The sequence below is a fragment of the Euprymna scolopes genome, chromosome 46 (genome assembly GCF_053919585.1).
Source record: "Euprymna scolopes isolate OS-2025 chromosome 46, ASM5391958v1, whole genome shotgun sequence".
Classification (NCBI taxonomy): Eukaryota; Metazoa; Mollusca; class Cephalopoda; order Sepiida; family Sepiolidae; genus Euprymna; species Euprymna scolopes.
The window spans coordinates 110335077-110362160 of NC_136527.1; the positions used below are offsets into that span (position 1 = coordinate 110335077).

Here is a 27084-nt window from a genome sequence, read left to right on the forward strand (position 1 = left end):
TATATCTCGAAAAGAAAAAATACCTTTTTGTTTTTTGTTTGTATTTAAATATTACTAACTTTAATTTTAAAATTGCGATGTTTGGAAAACAGTCTATAATATGCCTAAAATCCAAACGTAGATTCCATGAGCAGAGCTTCTTTCTCAGAAGTGCATGACTGTGGAACTCTCTTCCGTTTGCCTGTTTCCCACCTGACTACAACTTGGATGTCTTCAAGTCTAACATAAACAAATTCCTGACAAACTGCCCCCTTAAGTAAGACACTTTATCAAATCTCCAATACTAATGATTACTACAATACTATCTCATTGATTACTGTACATGCAATAACCCTTATCCCTGAGTGGCCTCCGGGCCTTCATAAGTGGTGACCCCCATGTAAAAAAAAAAAAAAGTAATATATATATACATCATTATAAAAGTTCTATTTTTGTTTGATAAAAAGAATAAAACAATTCATAAATATTTAAAAAAAAAAAAAAAAAAAAAAAAAAAAACAGCCCATTAAGTTCAAATAAAGACTGTTTGAATAAAACTTATTAAAAAAAAGTTTTGATCATCCGTAGCTAAAAATAAGCCGGACGTCACTTCCGCCAAATGGCTTTGTAAACAAAGGAAGACGAGAGATGAATTTTGCCAGAATATTCTGTTGTCACAGCCCTAGTTATAACCTAGCGGATGCTATTTTATGTCACTAGTTGTTTCTCCCTTTGGTTTAAGTCTGCCATTATAAAGCAGTGATGAGAGACTTACCTCTGATCCCTTACTCGTGTCATCTGGCAGGGGGTTGGCGAATTGACACACAATTGGTCTCTTGCTCTGAATATCTGCAAAGAGTAAAAACAAAAATGTTGACATTGGCATCCCGGGAAAAGTCCGATCTAAATTCATAAAACTGATTCCAAGCAAAACAAAATTCTGAAATAATATACATTTACTTTTACAATCAATAAAAAAATATTTCTTTGTTTTGTTTTGTTTTTTACGGAAATCACGTGAGACAAGACATGAAGCGACTTGGATTTAAAAAAGCTATCACAAACAAAAGAGGATTCACGCAAAGACAGGAGATGTCCACTAAACTTAGTCTTGGAAAAGTAGAAGGAAAACTGACGAGAGTCCCACAACCTTGCAGTAGATTGATGAAGACCACTAGACTAACGAATCAAATAAGCTGGAACAAAGGAAGCAGGGAATAGATCTGTCTTAGAATGAGGTATTAAAACAGCAAATTGATGAAGACCACTAGACTAACGAATCAAACAAGCTGGAACAAAGGAAGCAGGGAATAGATCTGTCTTAGAATGAGGTATTAAAACAGCAAATTGATGAAGACCACTAGACTAACGAATCAAACAAGCTGGAACAAAGGAAGCAGGGAATAGATCTGTCTTAGAATGAGGTATTAAAACAGCAAATTGATGAAGACCACTAGACTAACGAATCAAACAAGCTGGAACAAAGGAAGCAGGGAATAGATCTGTCTTAGAATGAGGTATTAAAACAGCAAATTGATGAAGACCACTAGACTAACGAATCAAACAAGCTGGAACAAAGGAAGCAGGAAATAGATCTGTATTAGAATGAGGTATTAAAACAGCAAATTGATGAAGACCACTAGACTTAACGAGTCAAACGGGCTGGAACAAAGGAAGCAGGAAATAGATCTGTATTAGAATGAAGTATTAAAATAGCAAATTAATGAAGACCACTAGACTTAACGAGTCAAACGAGCTGGAACAAAGGAAGCAGGGATTAGTTCAGACAATTCTGAGGAAGACATGCCATATTAATATTTGTAGAAAAGACAGACTAGCAACATCACGTCTATGTAAGAGAGGCTGCAATGAAGAAGAGTGGGGCAATTCAAATTACAGATTCTACGTGTCTGCACTTTATCGAGAACCCGCAAATGGTACCGAGATTCACGAGCCCATATCTGATAACAGTACTCCATACAAGTGATTATCATAGATTTGTAGTAATATAGAATAGCCTCGGACAGGTTTCGTACAGATTTCCAATGTCCATTTTCAAGGACTTTTCAAAGTTTTCAAGGCCTTCTCCAGACAAAATTAAAGTTTTTAAAATCCGCAGCAATTCGAAAACGTGTCAAATATACAACAAATGTTATCTTTTTTTTACATCTCTTTCCCACAGAAGAAACGTTGCGAGCCTGTCTCTACTTTATCGTTATTTTCATGGCAAGTGCTCGTCTGAGCTTCAATCTATGGTCCCCACCCCTCAACAAACTTTCATGAAAAACACTTGTCTAGCCAAAACCACTATCATCAATTTCCCACACTCTTTATCTGTGTCGAAACCTAAACGTAGATTCCATGAACAAAGCTTCTTTCTTAGAACTGCACGCCTGTGGAAAGCTTTGATTGCTTGCCTTCCAGCAGACTACAATCTGAATTGTCTTCAAGTTCAATGTAAACAAGTTCTTGATGAACCGTCCCCCTAAGTAATCCAATTTACAAAATTCCCACTACTTATGTTTACTACGCTATAATCACATTGACTAATGTATACCCATTAACCCTTAACCTCGAGTGGCCTTCGGGCCTTGATGAATGGTGATTCCTGTGTAAAAAAAAAAATTAAAAGAAAAAGAAAAAAAGAAAAAAAGAAAGGAAAAAAAAAGAAAAAAGAAAGAAAAAAAAAGAAAAAAGAAAGAAAAAAAAAGAAAAAAGAAAGAAAAAAAAAGAAAAAAGAAAAGAAAAAAAAAAAGAAAGAAGAAAAAAGAAAAAAGAAAGAAAAAAAAAAGAAAAAAGAAAGAAAAAAAAAGAAAAAAAAGAAAAAAGAAAGAAAAAAAAAGAAAAGAAAAAAAGAAAAGAAAAAAAAAAGAAAAAAAAAATCATAGCCAATAAAAATTACTTTTGCAATCTACCTACACCATTTTTGGTGTTTTTAAGTAGTTTTAAATGCTTTTTATTTCATCTCAAATATGAACTCTCTTTACGACTTTTAAATTTCCAATCAAGATGGCTGTCGTCTTTCTTTTTTTGTTACATGATAAGGGCTGTCCCCTTTTCATGTAAGTATAAAAATAGAGAGATTTAGTTAAAATGAAAATGAAATACCATAGACGAAATTCGAACCTCGTAATTTAGGTTTAGAAATAGATTACGTGTGAGAATTAGAAAATGGAATGTAAACCAAACGATTGTTTAGAATAGAGATAAAATATTTCAAGAAAAGAATGTGAACTGTCAAGTTTGTTATGAAATTTTAAATTGAAAGAATGCAGCTTATAAGATAATGTTTTTAACATATTGGAAAAATAGGTTACTGAGTATAGGTTAAAATTCCTTTTGTAGAAAAAGGAAAAGTTTTGGACACGCATGTCCAGAACACGTGAAAGAAGGCACATGTTTTAACATGTGTATGACGTCATGGAAAATAGAAAGTTCTAGAGATAGTTAGAAAAACTTTAGAGTTGAGCAGACAGAGCAGAGGGAGTTTGAGAGGGACAGGCGACAGTCCAGTTTGGAATTCGAACATCTAGAAGCGAGACGGTCACTTTGAAACTTAATATGTGAAGCTTTGAATTCTTGATGAGAAAACCACGGCCGGTCGTGAAGAAATAAACCCATCAGGTGTTTTTGTAAACGTCGTCTTTGTGTTGTGATTCCAGCAAAAGGTAAATTGAATTGTTATTATATGTCTATATGTCTGTGTTATAAAATGTCTTGACATACACATCTCATATCTACAATGTGAATCTACATCTCATATCTACAATGTGAATCTACATCTCATATCTACACTAAGACTGTCTGAACACTATCTCCTCACTCAAAGAGATTCCATAGCAATACATCTAAGTAATGAATATATTTTTTATATATATATGAATCGTTATAACACGAACAATCTCTTACAACATCTCTCTCACAACATCCCTCTTAATAAGACTCTCTAAGAAACTCTCTCCTCTAAGACTCACTCTTAAAACTATCAATGAAACCCCTATATATAACACACCCAGCCAGCCTCATTTTAAATTATCACAATTGTTTGTGTTTAACGACCTATCAACCTTTTTAAGGTCATGCAAATCTTGTGGAAATTTTGGAGTTTGGTTTGGTTTTGTTTTACGGCATATCAACTTTTACTTTTATTTTTGGTCGTTTGATGCTGATTACAGTAATTTGGATTTTTTTTTTTTGTATAATTTATTTAAACTCATTATTTAAATTCATTTTTTTGACCCAGCTGGCCTCATTTTAAATTATCAAAAAAAAAAAAATAAAAAATAAAAAAAAAATAGGGGGGGGGGGGCTATTGGAGAGTGTCGCCTGTGCAAGAAAGTATATTTATGGCGGCCGCCACTACTCTTTTCTTGTGCCTCCACCTCCAAAAAAAAAAAAAAGAAAAAGTTACGTCTCTTTATCAGGAAACTACCTAAGGTAGTTTCCTGATAAAGGGACATAACTCTTGTATCCACAATACTACCATTCAATTTCAGAACAATGTATTTTGATTTTATTTTCAATATTTAAAAAAAATATTTTCAATGATATTTTTTAATGTTGAAGCGATTAATCGAATCACAGGAACTTTTAGGGGTACCGGAAAAAAATTGTGCTGATTTTCCAATGCTAAAAACGATTCTTTTACTTTTTTTTTATTAGATTTTGTTTAAAGTAACATCTCCCCCCCCATTGGTATTAATAATCAATAGTAAAAAAAATACTGACTGATTTTAAATCATCAGTAAAACTAAAAAACTATAGATCATTCTCCCACGAGTGTATTTTTACGCTTAAGAACATATCTGCATATTTAACGTGTTTTCACACGGATAAAAAAAAAATGACAACTCTTTAGTTAAGTATTTAGAGATTTAGAAAGAATCAGAATCGGTAATTGTATCAGAATCGGGAAAAATATTGGAATCGTCTCATCACTAGTAATTTTATTAATACTTAAAAAAAAATAATTTAACAGTATTTATTTCGATTATATTTAATATTTCAACACAAATTACTGGACATAAAGAATATAATTTCAAAGAATTTTCAATAGGATATAAACAAATTTTCAGTAGGAAAATAAGCAAATATTTTACTTGTTTGAAATTATAACAAATATATTTCAGAGCTAAACTCCATCCTCAGTATGTTTTTTCTTCTTCCCTGCTATGTTGTAAAGTTGGAGACGCGGTTGTATTTTGAAATGTTGGAATTGTGCGTAGGCAACGCGAGAATAGCGTCAAGGGTGGGAGTTCCATATAGAAACATACTTACATTGATTTAATTTGAAAAAAATAAAATATGCATCAAGTGCGCTTGACAGCCAAATAAAGTTTTAGTGTGTTTTTGGCAGCTATGTCCGATTTTCATTTCCTTGAAAACCAAAATGACTGGGGATCCAGCATAATTTAATGTTTTTATTTTGTGAGAGGGTATGTATTGGTTGTTTAAATTTTGGTATGTATTGGTTGTTTAAATTTTGGTATGTATTGGTTGTTTAAATTTTGTTTTTAATGTTTAAATTTTGGTTTTTAATGTTTAAATTTTGGTATGTATTTGTTGTTTTTAATTTTGGTATGTGTTGGTTGTTTAAATTTTGGTTTTTAATGTTTAAATTTTGGTATGTATTGGTTGTTTTTAATTTTGGTTTAAATTTTTTTTAAGTACTGCTAAAGAGTCTGATAGAATTATGAATTTATTGTGGGTAAGATCAGTGACGAGGTCTAGAGCCAAGTCAATAGTTGTGGCTTTTGCGCTAAAAATTGAGGAGCAGTCTGGTTGAACTTTGATAAAAAATAAAAATCTAGAAGTTTTAGAGTTGATTTCTGATCGAGAGTAGAATCTGATGAAGAAAATTTTCCAGTAAACCCAAATCATTTGGCATCGGAATCAAACTCACCCTCTCTTCCTGAATAAAGATTAGCTGTTAACGAATGGACATAAAAAACTGACTAACCAGGTGATCCACTAGCTGCTATGAACATTACTTTTGGAAAATCTCAAGTAGATCATAATCAGAGCATGTAACCTCATATTCAAAAACAACATTACTATTTCAATGACGCCAGCCATTTATTTTTGTAGTCTTTTTTTTTTTAGCTGAACATTTTCTCTTATCGTTGATCCAGCCATATAAAGCAGCAGCAAGCATTGAAAAGAAACCAGTAAAGTGTTTGATCGCAAATGTGAGAAGTAAAATACCAATTATCAAAAAAATATATATCTATATATTATATATCTATAAAAGTGAAATTGTCTCTGCGTGTGTGTGTATCTGTCTCCGTGTGTACATTTCCCTACCAAACTACTGTCAATTTTTGGTCTAGAGACTCGAGATTTAACATAAGTGGTATTGAGATTTGGGAAAATATTTTTAATCGGTTTTCGACCAGAAATTGTCTGTGAAGGGGTCAAAGTTCAACGATTTGACCTTTGAAAACTCTACCAAACTCCTCCGCTAATTTTGGGTCTAAACACTTGAAATTTTAGATGTAGGTTACTTGGACAAGGATCAAACTTTTTAACTTGATTTAAGCCCAAAATGATAAATATTAAGGGGTCAAAATTGGGGTCAAGTTTTAAAAAATTGACCTATCGGACAATTTTTGGTCTAAACATTTGAAATTTTACATAATGTGCATTCAGACAAAGAACAAGCTTTTTAATTAGTTTTTGGCCGAAAATTTGGCTACTAAGGGGTCAAAATTGCAAAGATTTGACCTTTGCAGTCTCTAGCAAACTATTCAGCCAATTTTGGGTTTAAACATTTTACATAAAGGGTAAATTTTGTATAAAGGGTATTCAGACACGCAGCAAACTTTCTAATCAGTTTTTGGGCAAAAATTTGACTGCCAAGAGGTCAAAGTTCAAAGAGTTGACCTTTGCAAACTCTACTAAACTCCTCTGCCAATTTTGGGTCTAAACACTTTATATTTTAGATGTAGGTTACCTGGGCATAAGTCAAACCTTTTAACATATGCGGATACACATGAAATTATGAACAGTGCATAGGGCCCGAATAAAGCCGGACTGAACTGCTAGTGTATATATATATATATATATATATATATATATATATAGTTTTTAGATTCAGCCACCTGACGAGTCGTAGACGACGAAACACGTGTCAGTGAATAATAATATTTTAAAAACAATATATATACCGCTCCCCATATGGGGGTACCAAATTGATTAAAGGGAAAATTGTTCCTAACTCGCATTTAATTAAAAATGCACTTTCATAAATAATTGAATTCATTAAAAAATGTATTGCAAAAACAAAAACAAATAACATCTATATATATATATATATATATATATATATATATATATAGTGGAAATAGTAATTAAATAGTTATATATATATATATATAGTGGAAATAGTAATTAATAAAAACTGAAGAAAGTGCTCAATACCGTTGTAGAGCAGATATGCGTTTTATTTTTTATTACCGTATCTTTCTGTTAAATTACATTATTGTTTCAGCTAGTGGCCGTTTTTTTTGGCCGTCTGTAGCATCCTCAGACTTTTACAGTAAAAGTCTGAGGATGCTACAGACGGCCAAAAAAAAACGGCCAAGTAGCTGAAACAATAATGTAACTCAACAGAAAATACGGCAATAAAAATAAAACAGATACACACACACACATATATAGAGGTATCTTTAAATATACATTAACTATGTTTTATTATGCGTTTGTATAAAAATTGAAAAGTTTGTGTAAGAAAATATAATTTTAATAAAACAATTTGGTATTTTTTCAGAATAGGTCCACCTCCACAATTTTCTTTTAAATGACGACTTTTAAAGGTTTTCGACTATGCTGAATACGAAAATCGCATAGAAAATTTGCAGAAATAAGTAGTTCTCGATATATAAAAAGTTGTATTATGCATAGTGTTCTTAGGCGACCATCTTTGTTACTCGCATGCGCGCGCGCCATAAACAAATCTACTGAGACTGCCACCTACTGGAAACACTGGATTGCCCTTCCCCCGACCACTTAGCGGGGATAAGCTCTCCTTCTCTAAAAAAAAAAAAAAATGATTACAATGCTAAACCTGAGACGAATGGTTGCCAATGACAATTACGGGTTTCTCAGAAGTTCAGGCAAAAAAACAAACAAAATATGGAACAAAATATATATAAAATAAAAAAATACTTTTAAAATGTTTACAATGAATCCAAGTAAAATAATATCATTTACATTTTTATTTGTGAGTGACGCCAACTTTGTTTCTTTATTGTATGCTATATGCCGACTCTAATTGGATTGTTTCATTATTTTGGGGGCAATAGCAGACACATTATCTATATACAGGGTGAACAGAAAGTCTTTGGACCATTTTTAGTTTTAAAATTAAATATTGTTAAAATCACGTTTTCTCTTTTCGAATAAAGTAAGTATTTAGTCTAACTATTGATCTAATTATTTTCAACAAAAATATTAAAATAATATTGTTTAAACTTTCAGAAAAATGAGCAAACGAGAGGCCATAATTCAGCTTCATTGCGCGGGAAGGACAAACTCAGAGATTATTAAGCTCTTGAAAGTGGCTAAATCCACCGTGTACCATGTTGTGAACAGATTTAAGGAACTTGGTACATCTGAAGACCGTCCTAGGAGGGGAAGACCTCGCACTGCTCGAACAAAGAAGGTGCTTAAAGCTGTCCGAGAGAGGGTAAGGAGGAACCCGAAGAGATATGCAAGACAAATGGCTAAAAACATGAATGTGAGCGTGACCTCGATGAGAACCATCGTAAAAAACGATCTCCAGTTGTCTCCCTACAAGATGAGAAAGAGACAGCACCTCACACCTGCTCAAAAGCACAAGAGACTTGAAAGAGCAAAGCTTCTTCTTGGAGAACTGAAGGCTGGCACGGCAGAGCGAGAGATCGTTTTTCTGATGAAAAACTCTTCACAATTGAAGCGACTGTTAACAATCAGAACGACAGAGTTTACGCAAAATCTTCAGACATTGATGACTCCGTGAGAATAGTTTTCCGCCGACAAAGCCGTCTTCCCTTATGGTGTGGGATGCAGTCTCCAAATCTTGGAAGTCGCCTCTGATTTTCGTGGAGCAGGGGGTTAAGATCAACACAGATCGCTAAATTAACAATATTTTGGTTCCAGCATTTGAAGAGATGAAGAAACACTTCAAAGATCAGCCTTTCACCTTCCAACAAGATAGAACACCATCCCCACCTCCAGAAAAACTCAAGACTGGTGCCAACGTCATTTTCCAAGATTCTGGAGTAAGGAGAGGTGGTCTCCTGCATCGCCTGATTTGAATCCCATGGATTTTTCGGTGTGGTCTTTGTTGGAGGCAAAAATCTGTTCTGTTGCTCATCCAAGTGTTGATGCTTTGAAGACATCTCTTCTGAGTGAATGGGCTAAAATACCTCAGAAAACGCTGCGTGCCTCGGTGGGTAACTTCAGACAGAGAATTGAACGTCTAATCGAAAGGAAGGGACATCACGTTGAAAATAAATAATTTGAATTTATTCTTGGTTTCCTAACTTATAATTTTCATTCATGTTTAATTTATATTTTTGTAATTTTCTATTAATAAACCACTTTTGAATTGGTCCAAGGACTTTCTGTTCACCCTGTATATAAAAATCTATATATATATACATCATCTATATATATAAAAGCGAAAATGTATGCGTGTATGTGTGTTGGCTTTTTCTGTATGTCTTCAAAAGGCTTTTTTTCCGGCGGATTCTCGAGGCCGTCGCTCAATTTTAAAACTTTTTATATCACGTCTAAATGATAATATCTATGACTTAACAACGGTGGTCGCCTCTATTTAATTTGCCCGATTTTGAAACGTTAATTATTCGACATTTTTGGATCTGCATGTGTTGCATTTGTTTTTCGGTATTAAAAAAAAGCGAAACTCGATTCAAAATACTGGCCTACGACTAGTGGTCTCTAGAAAGCTATGTAACGTTTTGTCAATGTCGGCTTTGTCATATCAGATGGTTGCTTTCATTTCAAGACAAGACACTCCCCCTAATAAACAGGGAGCTGTTTTTTTCCAAAGTTAGTTAAAAACAAACAAACCGGTTTATTGACCTCATTAAAAAATGTCCCGCAGAAAATGTTAACTGCTGAATAGCTATCGCGTACCATCGCCGCATGCGCATTAAGCTTTTTTGTATAAAAAAACAGACTCGCGTTAAATAAAACACTGTCCCGCACTCAAAGTTCACGTAATAACTCGTCAAAAACGGGCACCTATTTTTTTTTTTTTTTTCACACTTTACTATTTTTCAACTGCGCGTCCCGGCTTCGTTTTTTTTTTTAACAACCCACGATTTTTCTTTTTATTTACCCAAAACAACACACACCTCCAAACATCGGGGCAACGTAATAAGAGAAACACAACTGCATTAGGGAACTTCATAAAAACATAAAAGATTTTGAATTAAAATGGTCAACAGTAGATAAAGGTAGAAAGTATAGACGTGGTACATAAAAAAGATGACATCTATGTTTACACACACTTCCAAACACCCAGGCAACGCCGGGTACCCCTCGCTAGTACAGCTATAAAATGGACTGGACTTTTAGTATGTTATTATTTATTCTTGAATCTATGTATATACTACGGTGAGGATACCCGGCGTTTATTTTGATTTTTGTTTAGGCACAGATATAGAGTGGGGGAAATTTTTCACAGTGGATTCAGCTAGACGGGTGTTTATCGTGAAAGATTGGCGAGGGGAGACCAGGGATTGGAGTTCAGAAGAGCACCTGCCATCTTCTGTGGGAGAGAGGTTGCAGGGTTCAGGTTATTTAATGCTGGGGGCTCACCACTGGATATAGTTTAAGGTCGTATCCAGGACCTTACTCAAGCCAATAGAAATATGTCGCAAGTTGAAATGAACATTTTTGCATTTCAACTTGCCGACATATTTCAGTACGCGTTATCCATCCAAACAAAGATTTTAATCATTAAAAACGATCGTTGGTGTACGATTACTCGCATAGTTGGTTGGTTTTGTTTTACGGCATATCAACCCTTTTCAGGTTATTTAATGCCGAATCCAGTTATTTTGAAGAAAAAATCTTTTAATAGAATATATTTGTTGGTTTATATTTAACCCATAGTTGGGACCCTAACAGGTACTACCACTCCGGGTCAGAGTGGACCTGGGAGCAATGGCAATTAAAAGGTGGCTCCACATTCCCCAAAAACCCCAAGCTGGTGCCTCACCACTGGATAAAGTTTAAGGTCATATCCAGGACCTTAAATCTTAATATAAAAAAGTCATACTGGTATATAAAACCATGAATGCCAGTTAGTATACGCGTACTATAAGATTATGTTGTTTGAAGATATCGTCTTTCTGATTTAAATACGCCAAACACTGACGGCATTGTTTCTCCTTTCCCTTTGTAAAACTCAACCATGTTCTGCACAGCTACAAAACAGAACACCAGATTTTATATACAAAAATAATAAACAAATAAAATAAACATGGATAAATTTTAGAAAAAAAATTTTAATAGAATATATTTGTTGTTTTCAAGTCGGTTTCTATTCAACCCATAGTTGGAACCCTAACAGGTACTACCACTCCGGGTCAGAGTGGACCTGGGAGCAATGGTGATTAAAGGGAGGCTCCACACTCCCCAAAGCCTGCAAGCTGGGGCCTCACCACTGGATATAGTTTAAGGTCATATCCAGGACCACAGATGGGTTATTTAATGCCGAATCCAAAGATTTTGAAGAAAAACATTTTAATAGAATATATTTCTTGTTTTCAAGTCGGTTTCTATTTAACCCATAGTTGGGACCCTAACAGGTACTACCACTCCGGGTCAGAGTGGACCTGGGAGCAATCGCGATTAAAGGGTGGCTCCACACTCCCCAAAGCCCGCAAGCTGGGGCCTCACCACTGGATATAGTTTAAGGTCATATCCAGGACCCCCATTGAGGGACTTTTACCCTCTGCAGGGGGGCAGTCGGTGTATTCTAATGCCCCGACGACAGGGCCGATCACGTGTTGGGTAAGTCAAGAACATCGAAATTAAGTCTATATACACATATATAAACTTTCACCTTTGTAATTCTATCGGACGCCGCGTAAAGATGAAAAATATAACTCTCAATATACAACCTTAATTTTAATTATATAAATAAGCCTGCATATTTGTTCACGGACTGATTATTTAACCATTGTGAATTAAATAATCAAATAAATAAAAAACTTAAAACGAAAATAAATGAACGGATAACAAAGCGAGCAATAAAATTTAAAAAATAATAAGTAGAACTTATTAAGAAAATAGATAAATAACGAAGTCGACACCAAAAAAAAAAAGCAATCATAAGGACTTCAGATAAGAAAGCAACAGCTGAACAAAGCGTTATTCTCGCTTCCTGAAAACTATTCCACCCAAAACGTTTATCTGCTGAATTGGGGAGTTTATTTCACACATGTTATCTAGCCTAACCCTAACCCGAACCCGAATAAATTTTCTTCTTATCTATTATTGAGGACGCCCTCCAACCTAAACAAATTTCAACAATTTAAACTTTTATATTTCTTCCTCCGTTATCAATTGTAATTTTTACCAAGAGCGTTCTTATACAGCTTTATCAGAATGGACGTGCAGCGATTAAAAATTCGGGTATCGCAGAGAAAAAAGGGAAACTATCTCTATGGAAAAAAAAGAAATTATAATAAAAAAAAAACAATATGAGCAGTAAAATAACTCGAAAAAGCTGAACTTGTTGAGCGACAATGACTTCTTCATAAGAACAAGGTTAGCACTTAATAAAAGACATATATTGAGCAAGTTTCTAACAGTATTTTGTATATATTTTTTATTTTTAACTCATTTTCTCAAACTTATCGTATTCAGCAGAAAGTCCAGCGCCATTTGAAATTTTCCAACACATTGGTAAACACTATGTTTTTCGAGTTGAATTTATGATTAAATAAAAACGCTAAAAATATTATCCAGTTTGGTAGAAAAGTAACTTATCTTGCCTTTGATAACATTTGTTATATATTTGTTTTTGGACAACTTTTTCGAATCTATGTGTGCAGTAATACAAACCCGATATTTTTCTTAGCTTTCTATACTTTTTTTATTTTTAACTCCTTTTCCCAAACTTAACGTGTTCAACAGAGAGTCGGGCGCCATTTTAAATTTTCCAATGCATTGCTAAAGACTATGCTTTTTGAGCTAAATAAACATGTTACATTAAATAAAAACACTAAAAACCTATCCAGGATCACGCGATAGCATGAATTTTATAAAATAAAAGATAGACACTGCACAAGACGGATTTTTTATAAGGTCAACTCATGCCATTGTAATCCACATATGTAGGGCACACTAATAATACCACCTGCAATACCAAGAACAAGCTGATTGCCAAAATGAAACTGGTAACTAAGTACTCCTTGAAGGCAACCTATGAAGGTTGTGGCAAAGACTCATGGTGGCTTCTTCGAGTGACCTTTGACAAAAGATCCTCTAAGAGAGGTTCATTGAATTTCGAAGGTACATCAATTATTCTGATTCTCTCTCTTCTGATCTTGAGAATATTAGTGCAATGGGGTAAAAGGTGGCTGGTTAATTTTAATGCATCGAAAACCAAGCTTCTCTCTTTTCATCATAATTGTTCTGAGCCCCATCACATCCCAATTGTTTGTTTGGCTTTTCCATATAAATAAAGTGATTCCAATGGGATCACGCGATAGCATGAATTTTATAAAATAAAAGATAGACACGATCTTTTGTAAATTGGAGAAATTATAATCTAGGGAGTATATAAAAAGTTGTAAAGAACAGTGACCCCTCCTGAGCACCCCCCCCCCGAAAAAAAGCCTTTATCGGACATACAAAAAATGGTCTATGATATAAATGGCAATTGTTTATATTTTCATGTAATATTGGAATTATTTATTATATAAAAGCTATTTGTTTGCATTTTTTTTTCATAGGAATCACCACTAATCAAGGTCAAGAGGCCACTCGAGGATAAGGGTTAAAGAGTGTACAGTAGAAATTGGACAATATAGTAATCATTAGTAATGAAAATTCGGTAAATTTGTTAACTTATATGGAACGGTTCATCAAAAATTTGTTTACGTTAGACTTGAAGACGACCATATTGTCGTCAGCTGGAAAGCAGGAAAACCGAAGACAATTCCATAGGCGTGCAGTTCTAAGAAAGAAGCTTTGTTCATGGAATCTATGTTTAGGTTTAGGCACAGATAAAGAGTGGGGGGAAATTAGTGATAGTGTTTGCTGCTAGACGAGTGTTCCTTGTGAAAGTCTGGCGAGGAGAAACCATAGATTGAAGCTCAGTCGAGCACTTGCCATGAAAATAACGATAAAGTGGAGATAAACTCGCAACATCTCTTCTATGAGAAAAAGGTTGCAGGAAAGAGAAAAAGACATCCCCTACGAGGCTACGAAGTCTATTTTGAACTCTATCAAGGCAGAATAAGTCCTTTCTAGCAGCTTCTGCCCAGATGTGGCAACAGTACTCCATAACTAGTATATCATTTAATATAGGTTGTATCTAGATTTTTTTTTATATAAAAAATGTGGAAGCGTTCAATTTTTTTAAATTTCAATTTTACATCTGTGGATGGGAATTGTTTTTACTCATCCATTTTATTTTTTGCTCAATTTCAATAAAAATAAACTTCCCTCGTTAATTATTAACATTATTATTTAGAAAACCATTTTTAATATTAACATTATTATTTAGAAAACCCATTCTGAATATTAACATTATTATTAAAACCATTCTAAATATTGAGGAAAAGAAAGTCCTTGCTGACTTATTTGAACTTTAATCGAACAATTTAATAAACAAAACGGATTTTGTTGTATGGACAAAAAAAAAACAACAAAAACGTTGTAAACAAACACAATATATCGCAAATAAATTTTACCAAAGGAAATAGTTAACACGTTGTGGGCTCTATACCCCCCCCCAATAAGTCTCCTGTGCGTCATGAGTAAGTTGCTGGAATCTGTGTTAAATACAGAAGTAATCAACCATCACAGCAAAAATAACCTTCTTAGTGACACTCAATATGGTTTCCGTTCTGCTAGATCTACAGCAGATGTGCTTACAGTTATATCTCATAGAATTAGCAAATCTCTCAGCGGAGGCAACCTTTCTAGGGCAATTGCTCTTTACATATCTAAGGCCTTTGATAGGGTATGGCATAAAGGTTTACTTCACAAGATCTCTAGCTATGGTATAGCTGGAAAAGTCTTCTCAATTATTAAATCATTTCTTTCTGATAGGTTCATAAGACGTCTTCAGGAATGTTTTTGTCGTATTTGTTTGAGGCAATTTTTATTGCATTAAAATTGTTTCTATATTATTTTAATTGGTTTGAGGCAATTTTTATTGCATTAAAATTGTTTCTATATTATTTTAATTGGAATTCATTATTGAGATGAGTTTTATTTATATTAATTTATTTATTGCGGACTATTATCCTCATCTTTCTTAGCCGTTGTTGTAGAGATTCAATGTCTCTATTCACTGCGTCATGGGCTGCTAAGAGATCAAATTTTTTTTAAATTGGAACTTGGGAAGTGTGATTCAACTAAACATGTTATTTCTATGCATGCAAAATATACATTTAGATCTTTTAACAACGTTATTTTTTAAGTTATTTTTTGCGGACTATTATTCTCATCTTTCTTGGATGTTGTTTCACAACGTTTCGGCCAACTATTCCTATAAAAAAAAAAAGAAAATATATACCATTTGGTATGAATCCGACCATGGAAGATCAGATAATAAATAAACCGTGGATTTATAAGACCAAAATTCAACCTTGATTGCCCTTCGGGACCCGTGGTGCAGTGGATAGAGACGTTGAATTGGCTAACTATCCCTAAAAAAAAAACATAAAATATATACCATTCGGTACGGACCCGACCATGGAAGATCAGATAATGAATAAACGTAGATTTATAAAAAAAAATCCAACCTTGATTGCCCTTCGTGGCGCAGTGGATAGAGACGTTGAATCTAAATTGTTTCTATATTATTTTAATTGGAATTCATTATTGAGATGGGTTTTATTTATATTAATTTATTTATTGCGGACTATTATCCTCATCTTCCTTAGCTGTTGTTGTAGAGACTCAACGTTTCTATTCACTGTGTCATGGGCCCCGACGGCGCAGTTGATAGACGTTGAATCTCTACGGTTCCAGGTGAGAATTGTCTGAAGATAGCGGTTTCAATCCTAACCAAAGCCGGCCAGAGGCATACTTGGCCAAAACATGGTGAGACGACAACAACTAATAAAGACGAGAATAATAGTCCAAAATAAAAATAAATTAATGTGGATGTTCGTGATGTCACCACTTGTTAAAGGAACCGAGATTCTCAGCAATCACTGCGATCTGCAGTTGATAGAGACGTTGAATCTCTACGGTTCCAGGTGAGAATTGTCTGAAGATAGCGGTTTCAATCCTAACCAAAGCCGGCCAGAGGCTTACTTGGCCAAAACATGGTGAGACGACAACAATTAGGGATGGCAGTAATTGCTGAGAATGCAGTTAGGACTTCCTATTCGTTGCGGTTACCACCTGATGGGCGTTCCTGCTAACTTAGATAAATACTTTTGCAGTTTCATATAAAATAGCTACAATAATATCAGTGTCTCCATTTATGCAAAACATTTACAGAATGCCAACATCAATATATTACAGATGAATGCATACCCTGTGTAATTTCCACAGGTCCCACGAGTTTAAATTACTTATATAATATATATATATATATATATATATAAATTCATATTCCTGTCTGTTTGTTTGTTCACAATTTGATTAATATATACAAAAGGTTCCTTACTTTTTCATTTATTTATATATATAGTATAATTCTTGCAAAAATATACAATTAAGAGATCATGTCATTTGCATATTACATTAAGAAAAATAGATTTTATTAAATAGCGGTATCTTAATTAATGTTTCTAGCGAGAGAATTGTTTTAAGTACTCTATTGAAAATTGTTATTTAACAGTAATTATAGATAACAACATCGATTTTAAAAAAAAACTTTTTTAGAGTTATTTGCCACTTCGAAATCTTCCGAACATTTCATTTGTTTGTTTTTATTATTCTTTAAACGGCTATACGGAAATCGGTAAATTTTTACGATGTGAACCAGCGTCGTTTAACACCTACAAAAAATAAAGATCTGCTGCCCCCCCTCTAAATTCCACAATTTACACCTTTTTTCTTTTTTCAGTTAATCTCATCGATTACAAACTTAAATTTCTACTTAAAAAAAAAAAGTTAAATTTTTACGTGACCCAGCATCGTTTAACCCCTAAAGAAAAATTAAGACCTACTTTTTGGGGACCTACAGCCTTTATAAATAATATGAAAGAAATTTTGAAAAAAAAAAATTAACATTTTTAGAGTGGGGGATCACTTTTCTATATAAATTTAACATAAAATGAGCATCCACTTTTTGGACACAAAGCGTTCAACGAGACAAGTCATCTCTAGCATTTTTTCAAGTTTGGCGACCGAGGGATGGGGTGGGGGGTAAAACATGACAAATACAATTTGTTTTTTTTTTTTTGTTTTTTTTGGTGGTGGGGGGATTACATTTGAAACATAAAATAACAATAAATTTAATTAATTTTATGAGACCATTCTTTACTTTCACCTAACAATTTTTATACACAAAATGAACCCCAAAATATGATAAATTCAATTTTTTTTTTTTTTAGAGAGGAGAGGATTATATTAGAAACATAAAATGACGAAAAATTTCATTTAATTGTTTTTGGAACTAATTTTTGGTAGATGTTCATTTTTTTTTTTTTTTTTTTTTTTTTTTTGCGATCGAACAGGCATTCGCTACTATTTTTATTGAAAAAAAAAAGTTGTAATGATTTATTTTTAATTATTTTTTTTTTTGGGGGGGGGGTTCTTTCCAGTGCTCAATATCCGGAGAATAGTTTCTTCTCTTTGTATCCCTTCTGCTTAAATATCTGGTGGAGAGGGTATCACATACTTCTTTATTGAGCCGATAACGAGATGAATATTCGAATACAAGCGAATGATTATTGTCAATTGGAAATAAAATCAATATCATTTCCGAAATGATCGTACACTTGAGTTGATTTTTGTTTGTTTTTCCTTTTGAAACCGATTCATAATTTATAATAATCTTTATAATCAATATATATATATATATATATATATATATATATATATATATATATATGAGAGAGAGATTGCATTTACATGTTTTTATCCGGTCTTTTATTTTTGGGATCGTTGTGGGGGGGTGGGGGTATCCACGTTGCCCATGAGGAAAATGATTAGTATAGCAGGTGTGTTCCAAATGGAACTTCATGTAAACCCAGGCAATGCCGGGTACCCATGCTAGTATATTATAATGCTGACATAAACTCTTAACTATTTTTCAGAGATGTTTAAAAAATTATTAATTGGAGAGAAGGTTAAATGAAGCTACATAATTAAAAAAAAAAAAAAAAATCGGTTTTGCAATAAAACTCAGACATCTTAGGAGATGATGAAATTCAAATGACATAAAATATAAACATGATAATAAAAATATTTCACTTTTTAAATATATAAATACGAATCTAAAAACGAAAAGTAAATGTCCGTTTTTTTTTTTTAATCTGTTTTTAACTAGCGGTGGGGGGGGGGGCGTTTCCCGGCCGTAAAATCCATTTAAATATATTTTTAATTTAAAAAAAAAAAAAAAAAAAAAAAAAATTGTGACAGGGGGGGGGGGGGGTCCTTGCCCGGTCGTTCAAAAAAAAAAAAAAAAAAAAAATACAAGACTTGGGTACCATCAGCCAGAAGTGAAACCAAAACCAAAATCTTTTGTAAGCAAGAAAAAAAAAGTAGAAAAACAAAAATGTTGCATGCTGGACGTGAACGCGCATAACCTAAGTAAGTTAGTTACCGATGAGACCACGGGGACACAGATGTTATCACGTAGCAAATTTAGCTTTTTCAGAGGAAAGAACCAAACGATGGTTCACGCATGTGTGGTTTGCAAATCACATCAAAAGCAAGCTTTCTATCTGACCCCCCCCACACCCTTGCCTTCTGAACAAAACGACATTTCTACTCAAATAATCGATGACACACTGGTTCTCACTAGATCATCGAAGTTAAGCAACATTGAGCCTGGCCAGTATCAGATCGGTGACCATTTTCAACTTTTCGATATGATGTGTCAGAGAGATCACTCTAACGGTTCATACCTGCTGTGGATGACAAAAGTTTTTAGCGGCCATGCAAACACAAACACAGACTCTTTTCATTCCCTCTCTCTCCCTTATTTTCTTAAACTGTTTTTCTATTTCTATCTCTCTCTCTCTTTCACTCCCTCTTTCTCTTATTTTCTTAAACTGTCTCTCTATTTCTATCTCTCTTCGTCTCTCTCTCTCTCTTTATTTCTCTTTCTCTTCTTCTTTTTCCCTCGTTTTCTTAAACTGTCTCTCTATTTCTATCTCTCTTTCACTCCCTTACTCTCTATTTCTTTTTTTCTCTCTCTCTCTCTCTCTCATTCTCTCTCTCTTATTTTCTTAAACTGTCTATTTCTATCTCTTTCTCTCTCTCTCATTTTCTTAAACTGTCTCTCTATTTCTATCTCTCTCTATTTCTCTTCCTTTTTCATATGCTCTCTCTCTCCCTTTCTCTCCCTCTCTTTTTCCCTCATTTTTTTAAACTGTCTCTCTATTTCTATCTCTCTTTCTCTCCCTTACTCTCTATTTCTTTTTCTCTCTCTCTCATTCCCTCTCTCTTATTTTCTTAAACTGTCTCTCTATTTCTATCTCTCTCTCTTTTTCTCTCTTACTCTATTTCTCTTTGTTCTTGTTTTCTCTCTTTTTCTCCCTCTCTATCTTTCTCTCTCCCTCTCTTTTTCTCCCAAGGGATCAATACCGGCTTTGTGCCTGTACAACAAACCAACACACACGTAAACACACAGACGATTGAGATTTATTTCATAAATTATTTTTTTTTAATTAATTTTTAATTAATTAATTTTAATTAATTTTTTTTACATTAATTGATTTTAAATAATATTTTGAAACTATTCATTTCATTATCTTTTGAATTTTTATTTTTTGCACTAATGAGTCAGCACTTATCAAGGCTAAAAGCCAGTAAAGAATATGGTTGGTTGGTTGTTTTTGTTTTACAGCATATCAACCATTTTATGTACGGCACAATTACATTGACACACTGGTTCTCACTAGATCATCGAAGTTAAGCAACATTGAGCCTGGCCAGTATCAGATGGGTGACCATTTGGGAAGGTCAGGCGCTGTATGTACCTTCTGGTAAGGTTGGGCGTGGGGCCAGCACCCTCACCCTGTAAAAAAAAACTCCTCGTTACAAAAACATCTACAAAAGTTGTAGATGGCCTATGCCCCTCCAGGGGCTCAAGGGCTATCGATGGATGGATGGATGGATGGATGGATGGATATCAATCATTTTGGGGCAATTTGGTTGGTTGGTTTTCAGGTTATTTAATGCCGAATCCAGTGATTTTGAAGAACAATTTTTTAATAGAGTATATTTGTTTTTTTAAGTCAGTTTCTATTTAACGCATAGTTGGAACCCTAACAGATACCTCCAGTCCGGGTCAGAGTGGACCTGGGAGCAACGCTAGTCAATAATGACAAAAGTTCCATGAATGTATTTCAATACACTCAGCTCTTATAGGCTGACCTGAAGAATATTGCCCCCTTCTCTATTTTTTTTTTTCATTTTTTTATTAATTTTTTTCAGCAGATTATTATCGAATGGACGCTAGAAAAAAAAATCAATGTTTAAATACTTGTAGGGGTGCTCAGTTTCTAATGTAACGTTCTAGTAAATTGATCACCCATTTTAGAACCACTGGATGTTTTTAGGCCAAATTTTATGAATTTAGCCTTTTTTAAAGTAGTTTAGCCTTTTTTTTTAAGGTTATTTCCAAAAGCAAATTTATAAAATGACTAAACTACTTTTTAAAAAGGCTAAATTCGCAAAATTGGTCCTAAAAGGGTGATCGATTTACATTGCATTAGTGGTAACACTATGCTGGTTAATAATGGCAAAAATTCCTTGAACTTATTCCATTCACTCATAATTCTTATCTACTGATGAACTGGAAATCTTGCCTCTGTAAAAGACCCCAAACATTAGATCTTTTTTTTTTTTTTACATGGGCGTCACCACTTATCAAGGTCGATAGACCACTCAAGGATAAGGGTTAAAGAGTGTAGAGTAGTCAAAAGGACAATATAGTAATCGATAGTAATGGAAGTTCGGTAAATTTGTTAACTTAAATGGAACGGCTCATCAGAAACTTGAAGACAACCATATTATAGACGGCTGGAAAGCAGGAAAATGGAAGACAATTCCACAGGCGTGCAGTTCTAAGAAAGAAGCTCTGATCATGGAATCTATGTTTAGGTTTAGGCACAGATAAAGAGTGGGGGGGGAGTTATTGATAGCGTTTTCAGCTAGACGAGTGTTTCTTGTGAAAGTTTGGTGAGGGGGGGACCATAGATTGAAGCTCAGTCGAGCATTTTCCATGAAAATAACGATAAAGCAAAGACAAACTCGCAACATCTCTTCTGTGAGATAGAGGTTGCAGCAAAGAGAAAAGGACATCTCCCACCAGGCCACGAAGTCTATTTTGAACCCTATCAAAGTAGGACAAGTCTTTTCTAGCAGCTCCTGCCCATATGTGGCAACAGTATTCCATCCTTGGACGTATCTGGCTCTTATATAGATACAGAATTGTATCAGCAGTTAGATATCTACTGGATCAGTAGAAGGATCCGACCATTTTTCCAGCGGCCTTGGCAACAGATTTGATGTACGTATTCCATTTAAGATCAGGAGTAAAGGTCAAGCCCAGAAGGCCTTTTATAGGAATGGCCTTGGTTCTAATACATTTAGGATTGCTTTTATAAAAAAAAAAAAAAAAATGTCTTTTTCACGTTAAGCTTTGATGTAAATGTACACTCTCTAAGTGCTTTAAAAATACGTCCCATTAAAGATCTTTTCCAAAAATTAAAGATATTTTTTTTTCAAAGAATTTAAGGTCATTTTCAAACAGATAATTGGAATAAAAATAACGTTTTAATAAATAAAATAAAATAATTTTTTTTTTTATTTGCCATTTACTGTTTATTGAGCACTTGCCTGGTTGCCTGGCATTGCCCGGGTGTTTCGAGGTGTGTGTTGAGCAAAAGGAAAAAAGCAGTAGCAGGCAGGCTCGAACCCATATCGAGAAGGAGGAAAAGAACGTAAAAAGAAAAACATGACATCTTTGCTGTTGCGTCCATCGCCAAAACGGAAGTGGTGAAGGTTTAAATAAAGGCTAGTCAATTCAAAAAAAGACATCTTTGCTGTTGCGTCCATCGCCAAAACGGAAGTGGCAAAGGTTTAAATAAAGGCTAGTCAATTCAAAAAAAGAGGCAACGACTTTCGAAAATATTGGCGAAAAAACCGACCCCCTCCTCGTAGAAAAGTGCCCAGTTGAGGATGAAGGAATTATTGGTTTTAGATAATTTTTCAATACTTGTCGTCCAAAGGGTCGAGCTTCAAAACAATACTAATCTTGTGAAAATCCATCGCCTCTGTCAAAAGTTTTAGCCCGACATACATACATACATACATACATACCTATATTTAAACAGACAGGTGAGGTTTATATAATAGACTAGCGGGGGTTCCCAGTGTTGTCCAGGTGTTTGAAAAAAAAAAAAAAAAATGTGTTAGTAGGCCGTAGGGTTGAATCAAATACAATTGTATTTGTATTTCAATTGTATTTAATGTAATTGTATTTGTATTATGGCATCCAGGAAAATAGTATTTCGTATTTGTATTTATATTTGAGAGAGAGAGAGAGGGAAACTTTCAGAGCTCTAATGATAATAAAATGCAATGAGGACATGATATAGAATGTACCTATTTACTATGCCTCCCCACGGGACAGAGTTAGACACCAGGGTCGTTTTTTAACGTGGAGAAAAGGTACAAAAATAAAAATTGTCTCAGTCGTGAAGGATTTCTCCTCCACCGAAAGAGAACAAGAAATAGAAGTGCAGCAATCTGAAGAACAGATACTACACTTTGATCTTGACCAAAAGGCCAAGGATTTGGAAGGAAATATTTCTTTTCTTTTTCTTCTTTTTTTTTTTTTTTTTTGTTTGCATATTTTCAGATTTCTTTATTACTTTGAAAAAAAAAAGTACTTATATTTGTTTTTGTTTAAATCAGTTATTGTATTTTTATTTTTATTTTGAGATTGAGGAATAAAAGTATTTGTATTTGTATTTTTAGACTTAGGAATAAAAGTATTTGTATTTCTGGTAACCTAAACGAAAGTATTTGTATTTGTATTTCAATTGTTAAAAGTCAGTATTTGATCCAACCCTAGTAGACAGGCAGGCAGGCTTGAACCCGTGCCGCGAAGGCAGAAAAGACAGTGAAATCTTACCGCTACATGCGTGTTAGGGTTAGGGTTATACAATGCTTGCTATGCGGACTTTCATCAATATCAGCTTTTTTTCTCAGTCTTTCTCTACTGAACAGTGCTAAATCATCAGTCTCTTAAGTTATGCTGGTTCTACTAACCCTTATCCCCGAGTGGCCTCCGGGCCTTGATAAGTCGTGACTCTCATGTAAAAAAAAAAAAAAAAAAGAAAGATCCGGCAGAACTATATCAACAAAACACCGTCAACAGAAACTCTAACGTATAGCTTTATTTTAATAAAATACTTTATATAAACTCTGGTAAAACCCGCAATCTGGCTATTTTACTTTATGGTACAGGAATATATATATATATATATATATATATATATATATATATATATATATATATATATATAAGAGAGAGAGATGGAGACAGAAAGAGAAAGGGGGAGAAGAGAGAGAGAGACAGAAAGAGAAAGAGGGGCAAAGGGGAGAGAGAGAGAGAAAGAGAAAAGTTATAAAAAATTTTTAAAATAATTATAATATATATATATATATATATATATATATATATATATATATATATATATAAGCTCTATTTCGTATTTGGTTTTATTGAGCTTTTACATCTGGCTGAGATAATTTTATAAATATTAATTCTTTAATATTTATAATATACTTTAATTTTTACCATCTTGGATCATTTTGGTAAATTTAATTGTAATTTTTATTTTATATATATATATATATATATATATATATATATATATATATATATATACATATGTATGTACTAGATAAAGATCTTTTTATAATTCCTTGTGTATTTTTGACATATTAATATTTTACAAGGGCGTGCAATAAGTAATGCCTCTGACTCACTTCCAGTTGTCTGATCTAGCTAAAATTTTGCATGTGCAATGATTTATATCTCTACAGATTATGTGACAAATAGAGCTCTGAACTAATTGTGGTTTCTGTTTTACAGGTGTTTGAACTGAGTCAGGTGTGAAATGGAGCCTGTTGAATGTCGAGCCATTATCCGTTTTTTTTTTTTTATTTGAAAGGACGCACACCACAGGAGACTTTTAATGAAATGAAAGAAACTTAAGGTGATAATGCCCCATCATATGACCTTGTAAAACGCTGGCATTGTGAATTCAAGCATGGCCGGAAGTCTGTGGAAACAGTTCCCAGACCTGGTCGCCCCCCCCTCTTCTGCCATTGATGAGGCATCTGTCCGTCAAGCTGAGGCTGCCATTTTGTAAGATCGGTGCATTACTAATCGCTAAATAGCTCAAGGAAGTGAAAAGCGTTCAAATTTAGCGATGTCAATCAAAACGTTGACTTGCTAAGTGAATGGGTTCACGTCGGTGCGCAAATGAGCATTGGCTGAAGGCCAGTTCAGCTTTCCGCCATTTCATTTATTTGTTCCCCCACCCTCTCGATCTTGGGGAGACCAAGCTCCCCCGTAAAAGGGGAACTCTCAAATAAATAGCAATTGTCTGATATGAAGAGTTTTCCCAACACTGATCAAAGCTAATTGCTTTCAAGACGCCCCAGCATAAAAGACCGCTGATGGCTTTAAGACGGACAAACACGCAAAAAGAATAGAATTTTATAAAAGTCGATCAAAATAAATATAGAGACGACGTGCGTTTGCAAATCGTAGATATTATAATTTAGGGCGTATATAAAAAGTTGTAAAAAATAGTAACCCTCACGAGAACCCTCTCAAAAAAAAGCCTTACTTTGACATACAAAAACACGTGTCTTTAATATATATACTAGCAGGAGTGGCCGGCATTGCCCGGGTGTTTGGAAGTCTAAAAGAAAAAAAAAAAAGATTTGGTAGGTATGTAGGCTCGAACCTGAACCTTTGAGGTTAATAGGCTGATAACTTACCGCCACGCTATGCTGGCAGAGAAGTGAAAATGTGTGAAATGAAACAATTAAAAAGTCAAATGATTAAAAAGTGATGAGACAGGTGCGTCAATTAAATGAGGGAATGAAACGCACTTAACTTTGGCAACAAGCCAGTTTCTGTGTATGTTGTTTGTTTCCTCAAGTTGTTTGGGAAAACCAGCTCCCCATTTAAAAGGGGGTGGTGTAATGAATAGCAATTGTTTGATATGACGAATTTTGGCTGCATTGATCAAATTTCATTGCTTTCTGGACGTCCCGACGTCTGGACGTCCCGACGTCTGGACGGAGGCTAAATTTGCTACGGTTCAGTTTCGCTTATATACAACAAAGTCAAAGAAACATGCAGAGAGTAAAAAATATTATGAAAATAGCATTTAGAAGTCGCTCAAATAAAAGATACATCACCCCCTTTCGTAAATCGTATATATTATAATCTAGGTAGCATATAAAAGGTTCTAAGAAAGAGTTACCACCTCGAACGTCTCCCCCTCCTCCAAAAGCTTTTGCCGGACATACACAAAAAATGCGCACACACACACACTAACACACATTTTATATATAGATAGACTAGCAGGTGTGACTGGCATTGCCCAGGTGTTTGTCGGTGTGTGCGTGTGTGTGTGGGGGGGGGATAAAAAAAAGTTTTGGTAGGCAGGCTCGAACTCGAAGCCTTGAGGGGAAGTCAGAAAAGAAAATGTGACATGTTACCGCTACGTTAAGGAAGGGGAAGTGAGAATGGTTGAAATTAAACGGTTAAAAAGGGCAGGTGCTTAAACGAACGTCTAGGTCAAACATCACGCGTCATCAGAGAAATGAAATCACAGTTAAATCTGGCTTCAAGCCAGCTGCCCCATTTGTTGTTTTCCATAAAAGGGGAGTGTCCAAATGAATAGCAACAGTCTGATATGATGGGCTTCCACCAGACCGATCAGCGCTGATTGCTTAATGGACATGCTGGCACAAAAGGCCGAGAACACCGCTTTTGATTTTTAGTTTCACTTTTATATACAAAAGATATGAACAAACACGCAAGAGTAAGAAATGATGCAAAAATAGCCGGATGTACGGTTGTATTTTTAGCTGCACTCACGCGTCTGCCTATTGGTCTCTCTGTTACGCTTTGGTCTGAATTAGCATTTTCATTGGTCCGTCACACTTATGCTGTTTACTAGGACGTATCTTCTGCATGTCCGCTCCTGTTTCAAGATCAACTTTATATTAGGACCAGCGGGGGAGGGGGGGGTTTACCTGGCGTTGCTCGGATGTATTGAGGTTTATTAAGGTTGGCTGGTTGTTTTTGTTTTACGGCATATCAACCCTTTTCGGGTTATTTAAAGCCGAATTCAAAGATTTTGAAGAAAAATTTTTTTGATAGAATATATTTGTTGTTTTCACGTCGGTTTCTATTTAACCCATAGTTGGGACCCTGATCGGTGCTACCACTCCGGGTCAGAGAGGACCTGGGAGCAATGGTAATTAAAGGGTGGCTCCACACTCCCCAAAGCCCACAAGCTGGGCCTCACCACTGGATATAGTTTAAGGTCATATCCAAGAATCCCATTTAGGGACTTTTACCCTCTGCAGTGGGGGGGGGGGGAGTCGGCGTATTCTAATGCCCCACCGACAGGGCCGGTTTATTAAGGACCCTCCCCCCGGGGATGGGGGGGGGGAGTAAAA

The 27084-nt window shown here is 34.5% G+C and overlaps 1 protein-coding gene across 1 annotated transcript in view; it reads right to left on the minus strand.

The window, feature by feature from the left end:
• The window catches only part of LOC145270958 (MLX-interacting protein-like), a 385763-nt gene that overhangs the window by 146083 nt on the left and 212596 nt on the right, over nucleotides 1-27084 (minus strand). Inside the window, exon 3 of the mRNA XM_080126503.1 lies at nucleotides 755-828. Within this exon, the coding sequence (XP_079982629.1) occupies nucleotides 755-828 (74 nt within the window). The remainder of the gene's footprint in view (nucleotides 1-754; nucleotides 829-27084) is intronic.